Source organism: Felis catus, chromosome B3 (assembly GCF_018350175.1).
Source record: "Felis catus isolate Fca126 chromosome B3, F.catus_Fca126_mat1.0, whole genome shotgun sequence".
Taxonomy (NCBI): domain Eukaryota; kingdom Metazoa; phylum Chordata; class Mammalia; order Carnivora; family Felidae; genus Felis; species Felis catus.
Genome location: NC_058373.1, coordinates 33,514,671 through 33,526,711, shown reverse-complemented (window position 1 = coordinate 33,526,711; position 12,041 = coordinate 33,514,671). Strand labels below are relative to the sequence as shown.

At 48.7% G+C, this 12,041-nt stretch overlaps 1 protein-coding gene across 3 annotated transcripts in view; it reads right to left on the bottom strand.

Annotated features, from left to right (window-relative positions):
- Positions 1-10,600, bottom strand: part of CELF6 (CUGBP Elav-like family member 6) — a 30,407-nt gene extending 19,807 nt beyond the window's left edge. The window contains exons 1-2 of one of the 3 annotated variants that reach the window (XM_023255090.2): positions 10,235-10,600; positions 6,369-6,451 (exon numbers count right to left, since the gene is read on the bottom strand). In XM_023255090.2, the coding sequence (XP_023110858.1) occupies positions 6,369-6,451; positions 10,235-10,496 (345 nt within the window). In that variant the 5' untranslated portion in view covers positions 10,497-10,600. The remainder of the gene's footprint in view (positions 1-6,368; positions 6,452-10,234) is intronic. The other 2 variants (XM_023255089.2, XM_023255088.2) reach the window with 2 other exon arrangements.
- Positions 10,601-12,041: the final 1,441 nt, after the last annotated feature.

Sequence of the window (12,041 nt, the reverse complement as noted above, 5' to 3'; positions counted from 1 at the left end):
GACACCCCTTTCCCCTCCCCCACTCCAGCACTCTTTAATGGAGGGTGGGCATTAGGTGGTATATACATGTCCCATAGACCTGGCAGGGTCCAAGCCTCAGAGTCTGGGCACCTGGGCTTTCCACCATGCGGGCATTTCCTGAAATCTGTGAAGAGCCCAGGCTAGGCCCTTCACAGGAGACAGCAACAACCTTGGGGAATCTGTCCTCAATGGTTTTTAGAGAGGAAGATAATCGCCACCATTTCCTAAAAGCCCACTATACACCAAGCCCTTTCTGGGACACTTTACATATATTGTCTCTAAATTCCTTCCAACTTCTCTGCAAGGTAATATCATTATCCCCATAGTACAGATGGGGAAGTTGAGGCTTAGGGAGGTTAAATCACTTGTTCAAGATCACGTGATGGGTAAGTGGTTGAGCTGGGATTTGCCCCCAGGCCTATCTGATGCTGAAGCCCATGTTTTTGTGTTGTGCTGCTCAACTCCATTCTTAAGACATGAACACAAGTAATGAGGCACAGAGTGACCGGGGCCTTAGGAGGAGTGCAAAGTACAGTGCTCTGGGAGAGGCTGACTCCAGCTGGAGAGGTTGACACAGGGAAAGCTTCACAGAGGAGGCAAAGTTTGACCCAGGCCTTTCAGGACTGGAGTCATTGGGCCACATGGAGATAATGGGAGAGGTAGAGCTGGAGCCTGAGCACTCCAGATGGCAGGGGGTTGGAAAGGGAGCTGCAAGTCTAAAGGAGCAAGGATTCTGGTAGGCACCTGGCATGGAGGTAGCCAGGGCACAGCAGATTGATTCTGAGTCATATAGATGTGGGTTTAAATCGCGACTCCATTACTGGCAACTTCTTTAAGGTCTTTGAGTCTCAGTATTAGTAAAAGGGGAAATCATGATCCCACCTTGTAGTGTTGTGTTTGTTTTTAATGGAAGGGTGTAAAACTGAAAGGTAGCCAATGGCCGGGTTGGGGCAGGTTGTGAAAATCACAACAAGGAATTTTGACTTTGTTGTACTTCAAAGGCAGTAGGGATCCAGGGAAGGATATTAAGTAGGGAAAGATCCCACGAGCTATCACTGTGCAGAGAAAAGATTGGAAAGGGAAAAATTAGAAATAGGAAGATCACTAATACAGGTAAGGGGTGAGGGTGACCTTAACCAGGGCGTAAGGAAATAGACAGATTCAAGAGATGTTTAGGATGATTAGCTGGACTAGAGTTCTATTGGATGTGGGAACTGAGGGAGAGAAGGAAATACTGGCTGACTTTTAGGTTTATGGCTTAAATGTTGAGGATGTTGGCAATTTGGGAGTTTGGAGATGCAGGGTAAGTCTCAGGGGAGGAGGAGCCCAAGAGGATGAGGACAGAGTTGGAGAGAGGTGGTTCTCCTTCGGTCCCCACTGGGAAATGGTTAGGGAGGACACCTAGGATTTAGGTATGCTCTGTGTGGCTGAAGGAGAAAGAGAGCTATCCACATGAACTGCCTAAGCAACCCTACTCTGCCTGGTTCCTGTCACAGTCAGGGGAGAGATGTGGAAGCGGGGTAAGGTAATCCCAGTTCCCCTTTTAGGAAAAGAGGGTATTGCCTCCTTGGCCAAGAATTTGTCATGGGACCTCAGGTGAGCTCTTGCCCTTGGCTGAGCACCTATTCCCTTGAGAGTTTCCCAGGTAGAGTCCAGGCCCATATCTGCTTCAGGGCCAGCCCTGGAGGGAAAATCAAGGGAGATAATGTCAGAAAGAGGAGAGAACAACCTATTGCAGGCAGTGGAGTGGAGTGGGGAAGGTTGGAGGTAGCACAGAGGCATATGAGGCCCTGGGACTTTGACCACCATGAGCAGGAGGGAAGGCAAGGCCCTACCCCTTCTCCCTGCTTGACTTGCATAAAAGGTCTACTTTGGGCTCAGCATTGCCCTCTTCAGACATTTCTGCCTTGATGCCAACTATTCCTAACACTGAGCACCTGTGCCCTCAGCCACTTCCACCATGGGAAGAATATTTATCAGGATTACTGGTGGGTCTAAGAGAGGTGTCATGGATGCAGGGAAAAGTGAAGAAGAGAAAAAGCAAACTACACCATTTTCAGCTCTTTGCTCTACTTCACCTCTTCTTCTAATTCAATCCACTGCCAAGTCCCACTGGTTCTCGAGTCTATATGGATATCCTAAACAACTCTCAAGTTTATCCTATCCTCCCCATTCCTGCCCTGTCTCCAGCTCCAGGTCAGCACCATCATTCAGCTGCACTCAAGCAACAGTGTCCTAAAGGATAATCTGCCTCCAATATTGCTTCATCTTTCAACTCAACCATCACACTGTAGCTGGAGTGAGCTTTTGAAACCAACCCCTCACTCTTTCCTTACTAAAATCCATCCACAGTTCTCCATTTCAAGCCTCTCAATAAAACCAGACATCTTAAGACTGGCAGTCCAAACTTGTGGGTCCTGCCTCCCTTGCTGCCCAAAATACACAACACTCCATTCACAGGGAGCCTTGGCCTTCTCCATTGGACATCTTCGCTGCCAGTTTTCACACTGTACCTAGAATTCCAGAAGTTGCCTTGTCTTTTAGTTTTCTAGACCCTCAAATGTGATGAAATATGGTTATGATTGGGCTCAGATAGCATCTCCACTGTGAAGCATCTCCTCTGTCTCCACTCTGATGCCCTTTTATGTGCCTAGATGTAAATCCCACTGAGATGCAATGAGTTATTTCTGGGCTGGAAAAGCTCCTTGAGGCCAAAGGCTCCAATTCACTCACTAGGCGGCTGCTAGCACAGCACTCCCCCAACGATGGGATGAATTAGAAAAAAAAAATGTGCCTCCCCCTCTGGGCTGACACAACCCTGTGATAATGTGCATGGCTTGGTCAATAGAGCATGGCTAGATTTTAGCCCCCACTTGCCCTTTCCACTCAAGCTGTTTTATGCTGGGCACAACTTGCAAAAGCAAGTGCACTGTTATGTCTGTCTCCTTCACAGTGTTTGAAGGGATGGATGTCCAAGGGAAAGGTGGTCATGGGCAAGGATAGAGACAAGTAGGAGGGCACCTTCTGGGATAAGGTTGGCCTTACCTTCTTTAGGTGGATTCTGGAGCCTAAAATGAGGCTGCAAGAAGTAGCTTCAGCTTTATAGAGAAGAAGCTACAGAAGGTGGGACAGACCACTAAGGTTTAAAGAAAGTCCTCCTGAGTAGGGAGCCCAGTTTTGATAGGTGACAGAAATTAGCAGAGGCACATGGAGGGGAGTCATGGTGAGGTCCCAGTCCAGTAGATACTATGACATTTTTCCTAGGGGTTCAGGATTTTTCTCTGGGGAGACAACCATTCCTGCTCCCACAGTGACTATCCTTCTGGTCTCTAGTAGGAGCCCAAATTGAAGTCTTTCCTTGCTTTTCCAGTAGATGGCAGCTGTGCCCAGGACCCAGTGCCTACAGAGAGCTGGACACCCTCCTCCCTTCATGCTGGTGGGACTGAGGCCAGGTGACTAAAGCTGCTACTGCCCCTGGCAGGCCCAGAGGAAAGATTGATGGCACGGACATTGCTTGGGCTGGCCAACAGAGCCATCGATTTTCATTTAGGAGAATAATTAAATATTAATTTGCACTTTGTTAAGCTGAGGACGGTGAATAAAGCCAAACCTGGCAGTACGGGACGAAGCCAGGCCATGTTGGAAGCCTGCAGATGAAAGGGTGGGAGAGGGCAGATGCATTCAGTCACCACCCCCTTCAGAAACATGGACCCCTGTCTGCCACCAGATTGGTGCAGATAATAGTGTAGTGGTTAAGTGAATGAGTTCTGGAGTCAGACTACCTGGATCTTCCCAGATCTTCCTACCAGTAGCTACCTAACCTTGCACAAGTCACTTGTTTCCTTTGACTCAGTTTCCTCATCTGTAAAGTGGGAATGCCAATAACAATAGCTTCTTCACAGAGGATTAAGTGACTTTGAGAATGCAAAATTCTAGGAACACTGTCTAGTATCAACAAATGCTAGTTATTATTATTTCTTGTTTCTCCTTCAGAAATTATCCCACTAATCTAGAGCTCCACAGCCCTTATCTCAGGTGCCCTCAGCCTCATAAAGTCCTCCCTTTGTGGAGCCCTGTGGCTGGTTGAAGAAGGTTTTTTTTTTTTCCCCCTCACAAAGTTCATCTTAATTTTTTCAGTGTTCCCATTTGCTTTCAGGATAAAGTCCAAATCCCTCACCCTGGAATCCAAAATTTCCTCTTCAGCCACTGCTCTCTGGTGGGTCTTCTCTCTGGCCTGGCCCATGCTCACCCAGGCCTTCCCCCAAACTCCCAATCCCATTTCACACCCATCTTGTTCCTTCTGTCTACGCACCTTTCCCATGCTGTTTCCCACATGGAATGTTACAGTTTGTGTCAGCGACTTTCAATTTTAGCAGAAGTCACTTATTCCCATGGTTGGATGAATAATAACTTCTACTCCTACTCCTACTAACACTGCTGTTACTGTCACTACTGCCGCTGCCACCAGGTAACCTGTACTGAGTGCTCACTGTCTACCAAGAACTATGTTAAGCACTTTACATGAGTTAGTTCACTTAATTATTATAACAATTCTATGAATTCAGTTTTACATATGAAGATGCTTAGGCTTAGAAGTAAAGACTTGCCCAAGGTCACAGAGTTAGTGAGTGGTAGGGCTTGAATCTACACCCATGTCTGTTTAACTCCAGAGCCTGCACACAGAAGCTTGGTAGCAGTAATACATTGGTGTTACTGGATGCTGAGTCTTCAAGAGTGAGGCTTGAGTTGCTTCAATTACTGGGATTTGTCCTAGGACCTGACCCACTCACAGCTTGATCAACTCTAGGTGAAGCTTGTGCCACTGCTGGACAGTTCCAATTCAGAGAAATGATTTCTTTATACTGAGCTGAAATTAGTGTGTCTGTTCTCTATACCCGCTGATCCTGGTCCAGCCCTCTAGAGCCACCCATAGAAAACCAAATCCCTCTTCAGAATTTGAAGGCAGTTACCCTCACCCTACCAGTAATATTTACTGAGATCTTCCCCTGTGCCAGGCACTTGCTAACCTCAGTTAATCCTCACAATAGCCCAGTGAGCTAAGTGTTAGTATAACTCACTCCTTATAGATGAGGAAATTGAAGCTCCAGAGTCTAAGTAATGTATCATGAGACACAGAACCGGTAAATGACAGAACAGAAATTCAAATCTAGGTCTGTTGAGACTCAAAAAGTCATATTTTTAATCATTATGTTATGATGCCTCCCTGTAGAAGCCCCCACACCCTATCTTCTCCAGCCAAATAGCTCCAATTTCTTCAAATCATCATCCATGATATATTTTATTTCCGCATCCCATCCTTGTCTCTTTCTGATAGGCTAATGACCCTCTTAAATCTGAGGCTTAAAAATGGATATAGTCCCAGGCATGGCATTTGAATAGTGCTCTTTTTGTAGACATATCATTCCTTTGACAAGAGAAAATGAAGCTCTGTTGTATGGTTTGCTCTTGGTGAACCCACACTAGTTCCTAACAATCACCACTTTCTTTCTGCCACATGGTCCGTAGGTCCTACTTTGCCTTTGGTCCAGTGATTAGCCATTAGCTAAGGCCATATCAGGTGCCATTGATATATAATGGTCTAACTGCTCATATAATCAGGTCCTCTTAGCTTTGGGGCTTCCTGAAACCTCCAAATACTCTTCCTGGAAAGATCCCATTAGTTGACAAACTCAAGGCCACTCTTCTTTAAACAAGGGCACTGCTCTGAGAAGCCTCTGTCTCCTACCTTCTCTGAAGGGAGGGGCTTCATGTGTTTGAGTCCCAGACTCTGGCTCCCTCTCATTTGCTCCTGGCTTCTTGCCTAGGGAACATGTGTACCCACATCCAGCCAAGTGTTTGGGGAAGAGGAGGGAAAGTAATCTTGGTGACTCAAGGCACCCCCAAAAAAAACATTACAGGAAGAGGACAGAGGGAAGTGCTATTAAGGACTCTAGAACTGGAAAAAGTAAGATACCAGCTCAGCAGGGTCTCTACCTCATGTATCTGCATATATTCTCACACCAGTGACAAATGACACTTTAAGCCATGATTTTAGCCAGTGCGGACAAATTCTAGCATAACACACAAAACTGATGCCTCTCTGAAAAGATGGGGTGGAATACTTGGTCCAAGTGTTGAGCCCATTTCTTTGAGCCAGAAGAGTAAATATAACAAGAATTGATAGCTGTTCAGGGCATACGTAAGCCCTGAAAAGTGACTCTGCTTCTAGTTCCTGGCCCCAACCCAGTTCCTGGCCAGTTCCTGGCCCCAACATGCTGCTTTGGCATGCACATAAGGCATGTCCCCAGCCTGAGGTGATCCCCACCCCCCAAACCTGGTGGACTTACCCCTGGCAGGGTCTTCTGCTCGTGCAGTGCACTCTGGGCCTTGAGAGCAGAGTCCCGGGCGCAGTAGGTGAGGAAGGCACAGCCTGGGGAGGAAGAGGCTGGCTCAGGGGATTTCCTGAAACCCCCAAATACTCTTCCTGGAAAGATCCCATTAGTTGACAAACTCAAGGCCACTCTTCTTTAAACAAGGGCACTGCTCTGAGAAGCCTCTGTCCTCCACCTTCTCTGAAGGGAGGGGCTTCATGTGTTTGAGTCCCAGACTCTGGCTCCCTCTCATTTGCTCCTGGCTTCTTGCCTAGGAAACATGTGTACCCACATCCAGCCACATGCTCATACAGTCCCACATCTCCCCTCCCCACTCCAGCTATAAGTCCGGTTGGGGTTAAACCTCCCTAAGCGGCTTTGCCTTCAGCTTTAACCCCAGCCTCCCCCTTCCTTTTCAGATTCATACTCACAGAGTCTCCCAGAATCAGCCTCAATTCCTTCCCAACTCAGTTTCAGATGAGAGGAGGCCAAAAGGAGGAAAATTGTTGACAGCCAAGCCCAGCACCCCACAACTTCTTAACACCTCCCTCCTCCAAGTTTGAAGCTGAGGAATAGGTTAATTTGAGGCTTGCAAGATGGGGCTGGCTTAAGGACTTTCTGTAGAGAAGAGCTTTCATGGACCTCCAATCCTATCCAAGGAGCTTGACCTGTCCGCTCTCCCAGTGCTTCAACATAGAGCCTGTTAAAGGGTTATTGTGCCCTAAATCTTACTTCTCTAATGGATCCAGTAGTTATGGGACAGAGAATGAGTGTGGGTTGAGCCACAGGGTCAGTCCTACTCCTCTTTGTTCAGACTCAGAAAGTGTAGCCTGCTAGGAAGCACTGAGCCAGGGATCCTTACTTTCCAACAGTCATTGAGCACTCACTCAGAAAATATTTGTTGAATACTTATTTACTTATTATGGTGGGCATTATAATGGGCTTGGGATGAAGTGGTAACAAGACAGACACATTCCCTGCTCTCATGGGGATTATGTAAAGGATCATGAGAGGCACATAATTTGAGTCCAAAGGGTTGAAGAATGTTTCAAAGAACACATTGAGTCCTCAATAACAAATAGGGCTTAACCAGGTGACAAGAAGGGTGGTGAAGGAAGCTGAAGGAACAGCACGTATGAACAGCTTCATACAGCATGTATGAAGACTGAAGCAAGAATTTGGTGTGTTGGGGAAATGGATAGAAGAGTAGTATGGTTGGAGATTGGTGAAAGGAGGCAGAGAGGACAGTGAGGCGTGCAGGGATCAGGTTATCTATAACCTTGTATGCCTCAGTCTGGATTTTGAACTTTTCCTTAGGAGCAGTGAAGAACCACTAAAGGGTTTTAAGCAGGACTCTGGCACGATAAGATCTGTGTTTTCAAAAAGAGCCTTCTGCATGTGGGAAGGAGAAAGACCGAAGGAAGAGAAAGTGGATGTGAGAAGCCATTAGGAGCTTGGTGAAGTTTTCCACTTAGACCTCAGCCGACTGCAAAGGCAAAGGGGATCATTTTCTGTGCTGTCTTCCAAGTGGCTGCCCCCTTCAGGTGGGTGGCTACCAGCTATTCATTGAGTTAAAGGGACCTTAGAGAAACCTGGGACAAACTCTTACTGTATTAACAGGGAAACTGAACCCAGACAGTGTGCCAGGGGCAGAATAGGGTTTAGAATCTCCTAACTCCTAGACTGAGGTTTTTTTCAAAGCACTGTGGCTGCCTCCTTCAGTACCCAGCCATCAAAAGGAAAATGAGTCACTCTGGCTTTTGGGTGTCACTATTGCTGGGGAGAAAGTGGGGAATATATTGACACAGAGACCCTTCGAATCATCTTGCAAGGCAACCCTGCTTTGGAGAGCTGCAGGTTGGTTTGGGGACAAATCACCAAACACCTGATTTCGCTTACATCTCTGCTTCATCTTCTGCCACTAAGCCATATCAGCTGACGTCAGAACTGGGCAGGGCTGGGGCCCAGTCTGAAAGGCTCAGGGGCCCAACTGCTGCCCAAAGGAGCCCCATTTGTACTACCTGGGATAGGGGGTGGGAAAAGGAGGGATGGAAAGACAGAGAAGCATGGCTAGAGGGAGAGACAAATGAAAATTTAAAAACAGGAAGAATTAGAGCTAAATGGAGAAAGAGAACGGATAAGAGAACATTTCAGAGACTCTGATGGTGTTTGAATGAGAAGAGTGAGAATTAAAGGTATCTTATACGCTTCCCAGATGGCCCAGAAAGATTACCTTGTGCTTACATACTGAAATAAATGTCTAGAAAATAAGAAAGTAAGTTGCTATGGATGGATGGACAGCCAGGCAGCTGGACTGCATTAGAAGGAATCAGGATGATATAGTTTTATTCTTTCATGCCCCTTTTAAAGTAACCCCACCTCCAAGTGTGGAAGAGGCACTGCTACCTAGCTGGTCCCAGACCTTCTGTGGGCATTTTCATGAAGCCCCTGTACAAGTGTGCCTCCCAGATGAAAAGAGGTGGCAGCCTGATTCCTGCTCTCAGCCCTTAGGAAAGTACCTTTAGCTGTTACCCAGGACCGGACACTTTTGTCCTAGAAAAATCATGGAGAATAGTTGGTGACCCTTACCCTTCAAATCCTAAAACTGAAGCATGGTGAAGGTGGGGTAAGATAGAGACCCTTACCCCTCAAATCCTGAAACTGAAGCATGATGAAGGTGGGGGAGAGATAGAGGTGTTTCTCCTCAAATAATTTCTATCCCCTGCCCATGTATGACATGTGACTCTGGCTCTCTTACTCCAGCCCAGCCTGGACAGACTTTTCTGCATGTAAACAAGCCTCCTCCCTCTCTCTACAGGAAGAAAGGGGTGTGGCTGGACAGAACTGTGGTGCCTGTCTCTCTAACAAGGGCAGGGAGAAAATCCCTTCTGCCTCTTCAAACTGACCCACCCTGAGGTTCTGATCCACAGGCTCTACTCCAGGACCTGCCTGCGAAGGAGGGAAAGCAGGAGTCCATAAAGAGGATTGGGGAAGGGTATAGATGAGGCACAAGAGTGGGGAGATTAGAGGATGAAAGAAGTATGGGTTCAGCTGAGAGGAAACCTGAAATGAGGGGGCACACAGGTGGTAGATTTTCCCAGTTGAGGTCAGGGTTCTGGACTCAAGTCAGAAGAGGCAGAGAGTGTTGGGATTCTGGCAGGGGGAGGAGAGATGGGGTTATTCTCAAACATGAGGGTGGAATTTGAAGCTGAGAGCCTCCTCGAGGGGAATTGGATTTTGTGAGTTAGCCAGGCCTGGGTTCTGAAGAAGGGAGGAATTGGGGTTTGGGGGGTTTTAAGTTAGCAGTCTGCATCAAAAGAAGGCTCTGGGGGTTGGCTGGGCTCGGAGGCCAGAATGAGGGGTACAAGTCGGAGACGTGTGTGTGGATGGTTAGGCCTGAGTGGGGTGGCACTAGATTGGGAGAGAGGGTCAGAAATGATTGGTCCAGGGTTTGGGAAATTGAGACCCAAAGGTCAAATAAGTTTTCAAATTTCAGGATTTGGAATGTCTGATAAGAGGGATGGAGGGAGGTCCGACTGAAAGGTTGGGACTGTTGGGATGTGAGAGGTGAAGGGTAGGGAGTTAGAGGTTAGAGTGGAGAACACGCCAGAGGATCAGAGTGGTGATCAGGAGGAGGATGTCGGAGAGAAAATTCTGGCCTGGGGGTTCTGTGATCTGGGGAGGAGACTGGGCTGAAGTGGGGCTGGTATTGGACTGATGTTGGACTGACTCTAGGTAGGGCTAAGGTTGGGGCTGCGGTTGAGGCTGGGGTTTGGGCTGGGCCCACTCTAATCGGATTGGGGCAGGGCTGGGCTGGGCTGGGCTGGGCTGACCCCGCGCACCTTTGTGGAGGCCGGTGAGCCGGTCCTTCAGCACCGTCAGCTCGTAGATGCGGCCGAATTCCTCGAACAGCGGCTTGAGATCCTGCTCGTCCAAGCCCCGCGGGATCTGCCCCACGAAGAGCTTGATGGCGTCGTGGTCCTTCATGGGCACGGCAGGACCGGGGTTTAGCCCGCTCATGCCGACGCCGCTGTCCGCGGTGCTGAAACCCAGGCGCGGGCCGGGGCCGGCGGGCGGCGCAGACCCTCCGGGCGCCGCGGCCATATCCCCGCCCGGTCCGCCCTCCCGCCGGTCCCACCAGTCCCGTCTGTCCCGCCGTCCCCTCCCTGGACCAGTGGCGAGGGCCAGGGGGGAGGGGGCGGGGTCCAGGCGGCGAGGGCGGGGGGCTGCACAGGGGGCGGGGCCCGGGTGGAGGGGCGTAGAGGGGGTGGGGCAGGCTGGAAAGGGGCGGGGCCGGGGGCGGGGCAGGACCGGGCCGCGGCGGCGGGACGCTGGGGTCTGGGTTGAGGTCCCCGCGCGGCGCTATCCGGGCTCCCGCCCGAGCTCTCCCGGAGCCGAGCCCCGAGCCCCAGCCCCCGTGCTTGGTGACGTCAGGGAGCTGGCCGCGGAGTCTACGCAAATGATTTGCATAATGAGGAAGCAGCGACCAATCAGAGCTGCAGTTGACCGGGCTTGGCCGGGGGCGGGAGGGGCGCCTGGGCTCACGCGCTCCTGTTCGCCATGGCAACCGGACCCTCGGACGCCGTGTGTGTGTCTAGTGTGTGCGGGCGTGGCTGTGGATGGCGCGTGTGCGCCTTGGACCGCGTGAGGGGAAGTAGCTTCGTCATGCGTGGTGATGTCTGCGGGAGTCGGAGCTACCCCCTCCTCACACACAGACACAGGCACACACGCAGCCACACACACCTCCAATCACTGGAGCGTTTCCTGCGGGGGTGGATGGGGATTCCTCTTCTTCATTCCCACTACCAAAGCCAGTTCCTCCGGGGCGATCCCACCCCGCCCCATCACACATCTCTCCTCGGTGTCTTCATCCACTTCCTTACCCACGAGCCTCAAACATGTTCGTCTACCCTGCATCCCTCCCCGACCCCCTCCCCCCATAAAAGCAAAAATAAATTTTTAAAGAGAGAGAAAGAATAAAACAAAACAAAACTCTTAAACACTCCCTGAATACAGATTCCTCTTCAGGAAAGTGATGGAACTTATATTAGCCATATTTGCTCAGTTGCCTCGTTCATCTCAATTCTGAAGTGTTGTCCTTTTCCGGAAAAGGGAGCTGTGGGTCTGAGAGTTAAGGAGGTTAGGACAGGCCAGCCCCTAACATCTGCTGGGCCCAGGGTAAGAGAAGAAAGGGAAATAGACATACCATGTATCTAAATATTTAAAAGATACAAATCAAGTTACAATTTGTTAAATATGTTCCCCTCGAATTTTCAGAAATACACATCTATAGTAAAAATGAAAAGTATGTGTAAAGCTATTTTTTATATGGCTGAAAGTTGGCAAAATATCAGAGCTGATGGAATCTTTTTACTCTTGTTTATTTCTGAGTAGTCTCTTGATTGGCTAGTGATGTTTGAACAGAAGAATCCACTAGGGATAAATAACTTATAAATTCTATAATTATTGCACAAAACGTTTTCTTGATTTCTTTCAATAAAATTGCTAACCTCTGCCCATTGACTATTCCAAGAAACTTCAAGAGTAGCAGTAGCAATCGGAATCAACAAAATATTCTTACAGAAACACTCAAATTCAGAAATAAATTGTGATTTTAATTTTTTTAACTTTTAATAAAAGTTACTTTTA